The sequence below is a fragment of the Struthio camelus genome, chromosome 5 (assembly GCF_040807025.1).
Source record: "Struthio camelus isolate bStrCam1 chromosome 5, bStrCam1.hap1, whole genome shotgun sequence".
NCBI classification, from domain to species: domain Eukaryota; kingdom Metazoa; phylum Chordata; class Aves; order Struthioniformes; family Struthionidae; genus Struthio; species Struthio camelus.
The window spans coordinates 50,583,247-50,595,400 of NC_090946.1; the positions used below are offsets into that span (position 1 = coordinate 50,583,247).

Genomic DNA, 12,154 nt, shown 5'->3' on the forward strand with positions numbered 1-12,154 from the left:
GAGTTGTGAAGCAAGGAAACTGCACCCCAACATTGTACATAAAAACCTAGAGTGTGCCAGGACTATAATCTTACAGAACTTTTAAAATATTTTTAGTTCAAATAGGATGGCCTTATGGAAGCCCTGGAGAGGAACTGTGAGCAAAAATATGGCTAATTATTGATTAAATGTGGAATGGTCATTTGTCATTAAACCAGGACCATAAACTCGAACCAAAACAGACGCTTTTTATTTTGTTTGCAGATTATTTTGAACTGTGCCAATTTTGTTCCTTTGAATAATCTAGAACAAAGACACTACTGATAATTATGATGCTCTTTATTATCTCTTTACTAATAGTTCAGGAATTAGATTCCTTGACACTGATGGTTTGTTGCATATATGCAGTGTATATGCAATGATATCAGTAGAATACGTAGCAACTTTTCTGGTCTAACCAAACACCTGTCAATGAAAGCCTCGTGCATGCTAGCATCCTAGAATAATTTGGTTATTCTTCAGTATGCACGCATTGTCAGTAAAAAGTCACTCTTTCCAATCAAGTGTTTTCCATTTTTCTAATTTGCAGGCTGTTCTGGAAACTATTAGGAATTTGATGAACACGGATTGTGTGGTTCCTGACTGGCTGCATGACATCATTCTTGGATATGGAGACCCAAGTAGCGCACACTATTCAAAAATGCCAAATCAGATTGCATCTCTGGATTTTAATGACACTTTTCTCTCCATTGATCACTTAAAAGCCAGTTTTCCTGGATATAATATTAAAGTTACTGTTGACAATCCAGTTCTGCAGATACCCCCATTCAGGTGATCTAAAAATTTCCAATACTTCTGGTCTGATATTCTCACTGAAGTGCGTTGTCAGATTGAGTGGAGTTCAATGGTTGAAGGGAGGTACTCTTTTTAAGGAAGCTATGTTCATAACTTAATAGAAAGATGTAAGCTCTTATAGAAAAGAGTCATCTATATACAACAGTTAGGTTCAGGACCATCTTCTGCTGTATTGTGTACAGAAGTACCTCGATACATTAGTTGTAGACCAGTCTAGGAGAGAAAAACAATAGTAGGAGATACAATCAAAATTGTGTAGCTTTCACTTCTGTATTGTGAGATCTAGTCTTCTCAAGTTCAGTCGAAAAAGTAACTACATACTTTTCTTACATAACACATTAAAGCAAGCCAAGAATGGCAGTTTCAACTTCCATTAAAATTTGACCTTTTGAAAACTTTGTTCAATCAAAACAAAAAAACTCTGATATCCCATAGTGCTGCTTTTTTTTATTTTGCAAATAGTTTCTGAAACAGAACGTGTGGCCTGGTGAGTCCTGAATGAGAATTACATGCTTTTTTTCAGTGTTGTCCATTCCAAAATATTAGTGATTAATCTTATTAGATGTGTTCTGTCCCTTCCTGTGGGCTTCCTTGCACTTTGGCAGCTGAGTTCAGCGCACTGTGCGCTGTGGCAGAATAGGTGACTGGACTAGGGGGGAAAAAAAAAAGTGCACGTGTTTTCCCCCAAAACTTAACAAGAATTGAAATGTACTTGTCTTTGATGGAATAATTCTGACTGGGGGAAAACAGATGGATTTTTTTATTATTATTTTTTTTTTTCACCCTGATCAATTCTTGTCGTGGCTAAATTGAATCTTGAAAAGGGAGGAGGTAATCTTTGAAACGCTGTGTGCGGAGTATGTGTGGGCATGGCACTAACATTGCCTAGTAATATGATGGTAGTCTAAAGTCATAAAAAAAGATACTGCACACAATTTCCGTTGATTAGTGTTATAGTTTTCAATTCTTCAATGGAAATACGGATTTTCATCTTTACAAACGGCTTTCAAAACATTGCTTCCGTATTAATGCTGCTGCTACTGCTCTCCCTACTACTACATTTATCTTGCAAAGAGATTAAGAGATTATTGCAGTCAGAGATGTCTCTCTTGCTTTATCAAGGTGATTGGATAGCTGTTAGAAGAATGCCTTCACCATGGTATGCCTCTGATTTAAATTAGAGGGTCTTGCTAACATATGAGAGAGGGCTACAAAAACGAAATGAAATTGAGGTTGCAAGACTTCAGGAGTTGAAGCAATTTAAGACACAGACGTAATTTGCGAAATGTGAATCGGCTCTAGAACAAAATCAAATTGTTGCTGTTGACCAGTTGTTTTATATTTTAACTTTATCTTGACTCCTGTCTGCTATTTTCATTTATGAACTCTTTATCCTCTGTGCTTTTTTAGCTGTCTCGCCTCACTGCTTATGTCTTTTCCAGCTGTTTAAAGAGCACTTTTTCTGAACTTTAAGTACACTATTTCTTAAAATCAGCATCATCAGTTTACTTTCATCCCTTTTCCTTGCCCTTATTGATTATTTGTTGTGTGCATCCTATGTTTGCTATTTGTGTGAAGGTTTGTCTTAATGGTGTAAAGAAACTTTCTGCATAAACTTTTAAAGACAAGCTGATGTCATAGTGAGTATACTGAATTATTTTATGTAGACGTAAAATGTGTGTTACAGGATAACTTTCCCAATAAAAGGAGGTAAAGGAAAGAAAAGAAAGGAAGAGGATGGGAATGAAGAAAAACCTGAAGAAGCTAAAACATTGATTGTAGAACCTCATGTCATCCCAAACAGGGGACCGTATCCATATAATCAGCCAAAACGGTAATAACTGCATGGGAATGTAGTTACAAATGGTAACAGATAGGTAGCCGTTCATTTTCAAAAATAGCTAAAACAGTATTGTAAATTATAAATGAAATGCCATTTTGATATCATTACCAAAAAAAAAATTTCTTAGTAAAAAGACTATTTTGTTTTCTATTGAGAACAAAGTATTTTATTATCTTCTCTTTATTTAAAACAAATCCCTTTGAAAAACATAATGGGAAATACTGGCTTTCAATATTGTCCGAACTTTGAATGTTAGTATTAAAAAGTTATTTTTTTTCCTGTAATTGTCCCCACTGATCTTCTTCGAATAATGATTTTTGTATAGTCAGTTGAAAGTCTTAATTTAAAGAACTGTGATGATTTTATATTTTTATTTTTAGAAGTATGTAAAATATTTATTTTAAATAATACTGGAAATCTGAAGAATCATTTATATACCACTGAAAATAAGCACATTAAAAGCTTCAATTTGTTTTCAGTGATTTCTTTTAAAAGCAACTGAAAATATAGAATACTCTATGGCATCAGGGCACCAAGTTGCTTGGCCTGGGCCTGGCCTGCGTATCCCATTCTCCATGCAACAAACGGCCTGTAGATCTTTTAAAGCTGAAGACCTAGTTAGAGGTCCAACATCCACTCCTAGTTATGATATCCACACGAGTGTGACTGTGTCAGGAAGGAGGAATACGCCTATTAAACGCTGGTCCTTAGAGAAATGAAGAAATGTTTAGAGGTGCATCTTTGTAGATGCCAGGTTCAAATAAGATAACAAAAGTGCTTGGGTGTTTGGGGCTATTTTCTGTTAAGAAAGCCTTGGTAAAAGGCACTGGGCTTTTGTAGTTCTTCTGAAACTTTTTCTGCTTTCCCCGGCTAGTAAATTGACCCAAGAGTTTATCGGTGCAAATAAATGCTGATCATGCTTAAAAATACTATTTTGATGTTACTGATAACAGGTAGCTATTTCTACCAAGACTTTTTATAAATTTGTTTACTGATTGCAAATGATAGCATTGGAACTACTTTGGTTTGATAAATTATTTAAGAGTCAATCCATATATTTATTTACAAAACTTACTTGATATAGCTCAAGTATTTTAGCTTAGGTCTGCTCCTACTTTAGAGGGGTGCCTGAGGTATGCACTTTATATGTTACAGAAATAGTATTGTTAGAACTCCCATTGCTTGAAGAATGGCGGGTCTGGAAGTGCTTTTCTTTGTCAGAATGCCTCGTTTAAGTTTTGGTTGCTTGTCAGAAAACCTTGTTTAAGGATTGATAGATTTGTCATTCCATTTTCTGTATATCCAAGTAATCTAGTGATGCCACTTAACTTGCTATTTCAACATGCCACTATATTACTCCAACATTGAAAAGGAGAATCATAACTAAATAATTATACGTTCTCGTTTGCTGCTTTCTCAGCAAATACTAACCAGCTAAAGACGTCCTTTTAGATGGGATGATTTTGTTATCAAGTGAACGCTGATCTACTGTCTTGCTTAGAAATTGCAGGATTGTTGTGTTTAGGAAGCAGATAGGTGTAATGATGTCTAATATATATATATATAGAAGTTTATTAGCATGTAATTCTGGAGAAAAACATAGCTTTTTCGTTTAAATCAGACTTGTTAAAGCTATTGGCAAAATCTGTGAATTTTCTGATTTTCTTTTGCTGTGTTACAGCAATACTATTCAGTTTACGCATACTCAGATTGAAGCTATACGTGCAGGAATGCAACCTGGGCTAACTATGGTAAGAATATTTTTAAGGATTCTACACTATAAGTTCTTATTTGATCCTGGTTTGAGGTACATTCAATGAAGTACCAGTCCTTTTTGTAGCATCCGTGGGGGTACGTACTCTATTAATTTTGTTAGAAACATGAGAAATTAACATACAGAGGTTCAGTGTCCTCCCTTCTTCACAAAATCATACCTCAAAAACCTCAAAAAAAAAAAAATCTGATCTCTGCGCAATTGTCTCCTATGTCTCAATGGCTAAAGGCTTTCCACCACAACTGAACTTACTTTTTCGAGTGGTCGAATCACTAGTTTTAGACTGCAGAGCAATTGCTGTGTCTGTCGTTTTGACTGTTTTAAATTAGTTGCATCATTTTAAGCTTGATCCAACTCCATTAAAGGAAATGAAAGTCATTGAATGGTCTTCAAGGAGCTATGTTTCCTGCTTTCTTATGAATTTAATTTACAGTTCTTTATAATCCTGCTGACTTCTATACCTAAGAAAATGTAAACCAAATCAAAACTATAGGTTTGTTTTGCAAGTAAGTTATATTTGATAAAGTTCTGCAAAGGTCTGTAAACTTTACCATTCTTAATGAGATCTTCTGACCACAGGCGCTTTCAGTGAAGTGCTGCCTATCCACTAGCAACTCCTCAGTGTATGCATTAGCATTGGGTTAAGTCTTTCACAGTATACTGCATGTATTTTGGAAGTTTACAGAAGCTAGCTAGTAATCGTAGATGAAACACAAGATTTTTGTCATTAGTGCCCAATGTCTGTGTCTTGTCAGATTGCTTTTTTCCTGATAAGCTATATTTGTCCTGTGCAATATTCTCATAAATGATGTGGGGGAGGAGGAGGGAGAGGATGTTGTTTATTTGCTTGCTTATTTATTTATTTATTTATTTATTAGGTGGTAGGTCCACCTGGTACTGGAAAAACTGATGTAGCAGTCCAGATAATATCCAATCTTTATCATAATTTCCCAGAACAGCGAACGCTTATAGTTACCCACTCTAATCAGGTAAAGTAAGAGCCATACATAAAATTTTCATGTAGTTAAAATTAAGAACAGCAGATATTGAAATTAGTAGTTTCATGATTGCAGTTGTCTCTAGCAATGAAAACTTGAGTTGGTTTGTGTGCGATTTGTGCCAGCTTTATAATGTGAGATTACATTTTTGAATTTGAGGTTCGTAGTTCTGAGAGATTTATGAGATGTTTTTGTTATATTTAGCTGCTTGGGGGGTGGAAATTAGAAAGTATTTTGAATATGTGTCAGCATGGTTCTCACAGTTGCACGTTGGCCACGTGCATGCCAGTCTGGATTGATTTTTGTTAGCTAGCTTTCTGGGTCTCTAGTTGCTCTGTGCTTTACGCTTCCAAGTGAAGACATAAAAAGTAGCATGTCTTCTGTAACTGCGTGCGTACTTCCCTTTCACAAGAGATAAAGACAACACCTTTACGATAGAAAAAATCTTAGATTCTTATGTTAAAGCTGCATCTGCTTTAGAAGAATTTATTTGTAAACTCATCTTTTCTAGAAAACTAGGTGTCTCTCTTTCCCAGTCTTCCTAAGCAGCCTATCCTTTATCAGCTGTTTTAACTGAACATATCGTTTGGAAAACACATAATCTTTGTCCTTCAGAGTGAGATCAGGTGTTCATGCTGTCAACCAAAGAATGGCTGATGGGGCTTGCCCCGTTCCTTTTGGTAATGAGCTACAGCCTGGAATAATATGCGCCAAGCTACATGGGCCAGGGGTGAGTAAGAGGTAGCAGAGTTGAAAGAAAGGGTTGAGAGCATGTCTATTAGGCAGAAAAGTGAAGAATTAATTTTTGAGGCAGGTGGGAGACTTTGTTGGCCAGAAAAAAGGTATATGAACACATTAACTTGAAACCGTACTTGGGTAAATAAACTCTGTGTCTCAGCAGGGTTCATTCCTTGTACTTTTGATGCTGTACTTCAATGTGTTAGTATGACTTCCAGGTGACTAGAAGTACAAGTGAAGCTAACTGATGTTTATCCTTAAAATTACATAACTGGCTGATCCAGTGCTTACTACTTACTCTTTGAAAAATATCTGAGTTGGGCAGTTGATATTAAACTGTTAGAAGTGAAGTGTTTAAGTCACAAGACATAGCACACCTTGAAGTTTAGGTGGGCAAAATTCATTTATCCATTTGAAATGGAGACAAGGCACCTCCAGTACCGGATAGCACTCTTCCAATGTACAGTGAAAGTCAAACAGAATAGGTTCAAAGTCATCTAACAAAAGGCGTGTTTGCAACGTGGATTTCTTGAGACAGTTTTATAGATTAATAGCTATATAAACTATGACTTTTTTGAACTAAATTAGATGATTGAAAGAATTTTTAATTGTTATATAAATTATGTGAAGACAACAGTTTCAGTAGGCTGATTTTCCCTTCATCAAGTTTGAGAGCTCTAATTTCAGCGTTACCTTCATGTTTGCTTTGGGTTCAGTTGCTACCAAAATAGGCATCCATCCTAGCTGGCTTACCAGTACATCTTCAGTTTTCTCTACAAGAGCCTCTGAACTTCTAAAAACTACTTTGTCCTGTTCTTGTCAATCTTTAGGCTCTGAACCAGCTGTTTGAGAAAATCATGGCTCTAGACATTGATGAGCGCCACCTCCTGCGTCTGGGTCATGGAGAAGAGGAGTTGGAGACAGAGAAAGATTTCAGCAGGTGAGCATGAAGGAGGTGCTAATGATAAACTGATTTGTGTAAGCATTGTAGCTGAATTTGTGTGCTGAATCCCTTCTACCTCCCATGTAAATGAACAAGGAGCTGTCCTTGGCAAGCTTTACCTTTCTCATATAACTGAGTCCAGGTAGTGCTCACTGCCCTTGTTTCTCATGTAAGGTTAGGTCATTTTAGTTGTTCGGTATGCAAGCTACCTTCTCTCTTGAAAATCTAAAGGCAAAATCAGGCAGTTGCTTGTTTATAAATTCAACCGTTTGGGGGGGAAAAAAAAAAGTTTACTATATGCTAGGCAGTTATGCATTTTACAGAGTTGATTTGTTTTGTGAGAGTAAGTTGAATAATTAGGTTTTTAAGTTAAGAATTTTTTGTGAAAATATACTGTCACCTTTACTGGCGTGCTGAATAAGGTATACATAGTTGTAAAGGTGAAATGAATCCTTCTGCTTTTAGTTCTTCAGAACATTGCATATTATTCAGTCCATTGCAAAGTTTAAATAAGCCTTAACACTTAAATGCAAAGTTGCTTCTATGTCACTGGTAAATAATACATTTTGAAGTATACTTTCATAAGGAAAGCTTTCAAGCCTATATCAGTACACAGACTGAGAGCCTGTTCTTGTAAATATTTGTATGTTTTATGTTACACGTTGGTCCAGTTGATGTCAGTAGGATTACACACATTCATAAATGTAGGCAGGAGTAAGGGTCATGCATTGGAAATAAATGGACTGTCCAGTATGGGATTATTACAGCAATCCCTTGATTTTTAAAAACTGTAGTAAAAACTATATATAGCCACTGGAAGTTACCCAAATATATGTAGTTGAGTTTCATTTAGCAAAAGGAATACTTTGGTATTTTTTTCAGTTTGAATGCTTTGACATAGTCAAATTACTCCAGAAATTTAATAGCTGAAATCTTAATAAAATGATGTCATGGCACATACTTATTTAGTAGTGTCTAAGACTTAATGTATTCCTTGAACACTAATGCGAATCATTAAAAGTTTTTTTTTTTGAAAGACTCTCTGTTATCTATTGTCGTTTTTTTTTTCAAAGTAACTCCAGACGTACAGGACAATACTGCAAAGTTCTACAGGTTCTGAAAATTTAGGGAGGGAAAGATGTGTGATGAGGAATGTATTTAAAGGTAGGCTGCACGTTTATAAGAAGAGAAGTTTATTTCCTATTTGTCTCAGTTTTTGCTTGTTTTAGGGTTGCTTCTAAATTCATACTTTTAGAAAGGGCAGCAATACCAGTTAAACAACTCTTAGTACTTGCAAGGCTCTTGTTCCTTTTTTTGCTCTCTTTGCTAGCAAAGCAGGAGAGGGTAGTATAAGGACATAAGGTGGAGAGGAGCTGATTAAGCTGGTACTGTCATTTAAGAAACATAAAAATTTTCTTTAGCTGTGATTTCTTTTTAGCCCTGAATGAATACATAAAACAGGGCATATGATTTGAATTGTGAGGAATAAGAGGACACTTGGAAGTGTGGAAATAAATTGGTTGAAGTCACTTGTAATTATGATAGATGAATTTTGTTGAAGGAAGAAAACCTATTCAACATTCCATGAGTCATAAGTGTCATAGCTCCTGTAGAAGGAACTTATTTTTTCCAGTTTTAAAACAATATCATATTCAGTTGCGTCTTACTGAATTAAAATCTCCAACTTTAACTACTCTAATTTTTGTAAATAAGACAAGAAACACATTATGATTCCCAGGGATTGTGTCCTTTTTTTTCCAGTTCAGAAAGCATATTTGATGAATAGTAAGTTTAATATGAACTTGAAATTTAACCTTTATTCATTTAAGCTTCTATTTACATATGTATTTGTAAAAGAAAATGTCCTGTTTCTCTCGTCTCTTTACTTTCAACCATCTATACCATTTCTTTTTTTTTTTTTTTGTCTTTGAGAAAATGGGGTTTTTTGGTACTATTTCTATGTGAGAGAGTGCACAGATGAGGGAAACTGGTCTGTAAAGGGGGGGAAAAAAGCGGGGTCAGGGGGAGTTGGTGGGCAGCTGTGCTTTTGTACTTCAGGGGCCTTCTATGTGTGGATGCAAACCTGTCTAGTAAGGGAGGCTAAGCATTACTGCAAAGCATTTTGTGTGTTGCCAAAGATAGTTAGCCTTAGGGTACGGAAACTTGGGGTAGACGTTCCATTTATGAAGGTCCATAGACTTGCATAATTTGTATATGCTTGTGTGCCATAGTTTCCAACCTGCATATTAGAAATAATATTTTTCTGCTTTACAGGTATGTTATGAGCATAAAATAATAATAACTATGAAGCTCTTGGTGAAGTGACGCAATCAAAGTAACTTTTTCTAGAGTAATGGTTCTTGCATGGTTTTTTAAATTTTTCAGGCTCCTCTGAAGTAGTAGTCAGCAGGTAGCAAATTCTCATTTTTTTGAGACTGGGTAGTTGTTGTGTCGTGTGTGTGTGTGATCTCTCCCGTTGTGATGTTCAGGAAAAACTGTTTTGAATTTAACAAATTGTGTTACGTTTTATCCGTTCTGTAGGTATGGAAGAGTTAATTATGTCCTCGCTCGAAGACTAGAGCTTCTACGAGAAGTTGGGCGATTGCAAGAGAGTCTTGGAGTCCCAGGAGATGTTTCTTACACTTGTGAAACAGCGGGCCACTTCTTCCTATACCAAGTAAGGGCTGAAATACTTCTGCAGAGAGTATATGACCTCAGTATGTTATGAAACACATTGTAAGAAGTGGACTGAAGTTTTCAAAATTAAGTCCAAAAAAACCTCCATTTTCTTTGATGATTCAAAATACAATAGCAACTAAAACTATAATTATAATGTTACTTATTTGTATTGCTATTGTTTTAAATCCTGCCTTGATGATTCATGAATTGAAAGGCTAGCATTCCTGTTTTTTTTTTTAATGACTATTGGCAAAGTTTCTAGCCAGGAATTTCCCCTCCAGATAGGAAAAACTGTGGGCTGCCTTGTATTTTTGACAAGCTTTAGAGCAGCTACTTATATTCCTGCTAGAAAGCTTTTATGGTGCTAAATGCCAGCAGGAAATCGGATACAAAAGAGTGAATTTTTTTTCACTTTTCAGTTGCTTTATATACATTAGCAACATTGAGACACACAAGTATGTGTCTCAAAAGGAGTAGACTTACAGAGTGGTACTGAGGACCAGGTGCCCACACTGTATATATGTTTTACAGAGGCTACTTTGGACTAGCTCAGGTGTGGTTCTATGCATTAAATGGTTATTAGGCACTTTACTAGCGTTCATCTGCTGGTTTAGCATCTTCCCAAAGGAATCCAGCTTGGAATTCAAACTATTATAAGTGGAAACAAGGAGGGGATGCGCTTCAGAAGTGTCCTCCCAATGCAAAATCAAATGCTAATTTAAACATGCCTTGCTTTAGTGATAAAAAAGCATAATTTGTTATGATTTAACCTTGCAAGTATTTCATAATTTTTATTTACTTTGAATAGTTTTATGAAGCCATTCCGAATTAAAGTAGTATGCATATGTGTGCAAAATAACGCTTATTTAATGATTTTCTTTATTATGTTAAAAATTCAATATGACATTTTTTGTTTACCGCAGGTAATGTCTCGTTGGGAAGAATATATCAGTAAAGTGAAAGTTAAAGGTGGAAAACTGCCTGATGTTTCAGATGTCTCCAGTTTCTTTCCTTTTCACCAGTATTTTGCGAATGCTCCTCAACCAATTTTCAAAGGCAAATCCTATGAAGAAGATATGGAAATTGCTGAAGGGTGTTTTAGACATGTTAAGAAAATATTCACTCAGCTTGAGGTAAAGCATGTGACTGTTAGAAGTAACTGAATCCACCTAATCCCATCCCAGAAATTGTCATTCCCCTACATCCTATAATAAGTAGTATATGCCTTTAGGCAGCCATCCTCATAGCTTGCAAGGCATTCAGGTGAGAATTTCTCTGTTGAGTGGTTTTGCCCTATTTTACACCACGGATGATAATCTATCATCATTCTAACGTGATTTTTGGGAAGGAGCCATTCCATGTGCTCCACTTTCACTTGGTTAGGTTTTTACGGTTCTTGCACCTATCACTGTTCCTCTGAGCTTCACCAGGTCTCTGCATTTACAGTGAATTGCCTTTAATCAGATAACCTAACAGTAACATAAGCAGATTATCGTACATTTACTTATATGTAATTATCTTAAGGCAGATGGTTTCTGAGCCAGTAATTGTTATAAGCAATAACTCTAACTTTCAAGGGTTTTTTTCTCCCCCGTAGGAATTCAGAGCATTTGAACTTCTCCGCAGTGGCCTGGATAGATCCAAATACCTCTTGGTCAAAGAAGCAAAAATTATTGCCATGACTTGTACTCATGCTGCTCTGAAACGACATGACTTGGTTGAATTAGGTTTCAAGGTAATAATGATGCTAGTGATACCAAACTAACTGATTTTTTTTCCTTATATAAACCTTTTATCTGTCCTAAATGTAGACAGCTAGATTATTTTGAATTTTGCTTTTGACTAGTATATTTCTAATTATAATTTTATTGAAGAATAATTTAACTGTTATTTGCATAAGTTGAGCACTTTCAAGATATTGTATGTATTGAAATGCTTACTACTGCACTGGTTTAAAAAAATAGTTTTGCCTTATTAGATAATGAACTGCAGTGATAAGATTGAGTAATAAAATAAAGGCAGAATTGGGAGAATGAGTAATAAAATACAGGCAGAATTGAGAGAAACACAACCTTCATAACATCTTTTACCCAAAAAATAAATGCTTTGAGAAAAAGATCTATGATGCAGTGCTCTTTTCACACTGCAGTGTTATCTATAGTTATTTATTTGCTGCAGACATATCTGACAAATGCGCAACATAAACCTCCCAGCTCACCAACTTTCTTTCAGTATTATTTACCTACTAAAGTGCACAATTTTGCATCACAGAATTGCTCCAGTGCAAGTCCACCAACTTAATTTGTCCCACTGCAGAAAGCTTTTCTCTTGAGGAGAGGTTATGG

The 12,154-nt window shown here is 35.7% G+C and overlaps 1 protein-coding gene across 1 annotated transcript in view; it reads left to right on the plus strand.

Annotated features, from left to right (window-relative positions):
• The window catches only part of AQR (aquarius intron-binding spliceosomal factor), a 62,102-nt gene that overhangs the window by 31,936 nt on the left and 18,012 nt on the right, over window positions 1-12,154 (plus strand). The window contains exons 20-27 of the mRNA XM_068946356.1: window positions 569-810; window positions 2,522-2,668; window positions 4,359-4,428; window positions 5,330-5,440; window positions 7,018-7,127; window positions 9,672-9,807; window positions 10,733-10,942; window positions 11,407-11,544. Coding sequence (XP_068802457.1) covers window positions 569-810; window positions 2,522-2,668; window positions 4,359-4,428; window positions 5,330-5,440; window positions 7,018-7,127; window positions 9,672-9,807; window positions 10,733-10,942; window positions 11,407-11,544 — 1,164 coding nt within the window. The remainder of the gene's footprint in view (window positions 1-568; window positions 811-2,521; window positions 2,669-4,358; window positions 4,429-5,329; window positions 5,441-7,017; window positions 7,128-9,671; window positions 9,808-10,732; window positions 10,943-11,406; window positions 11,545-12,154) is intronic.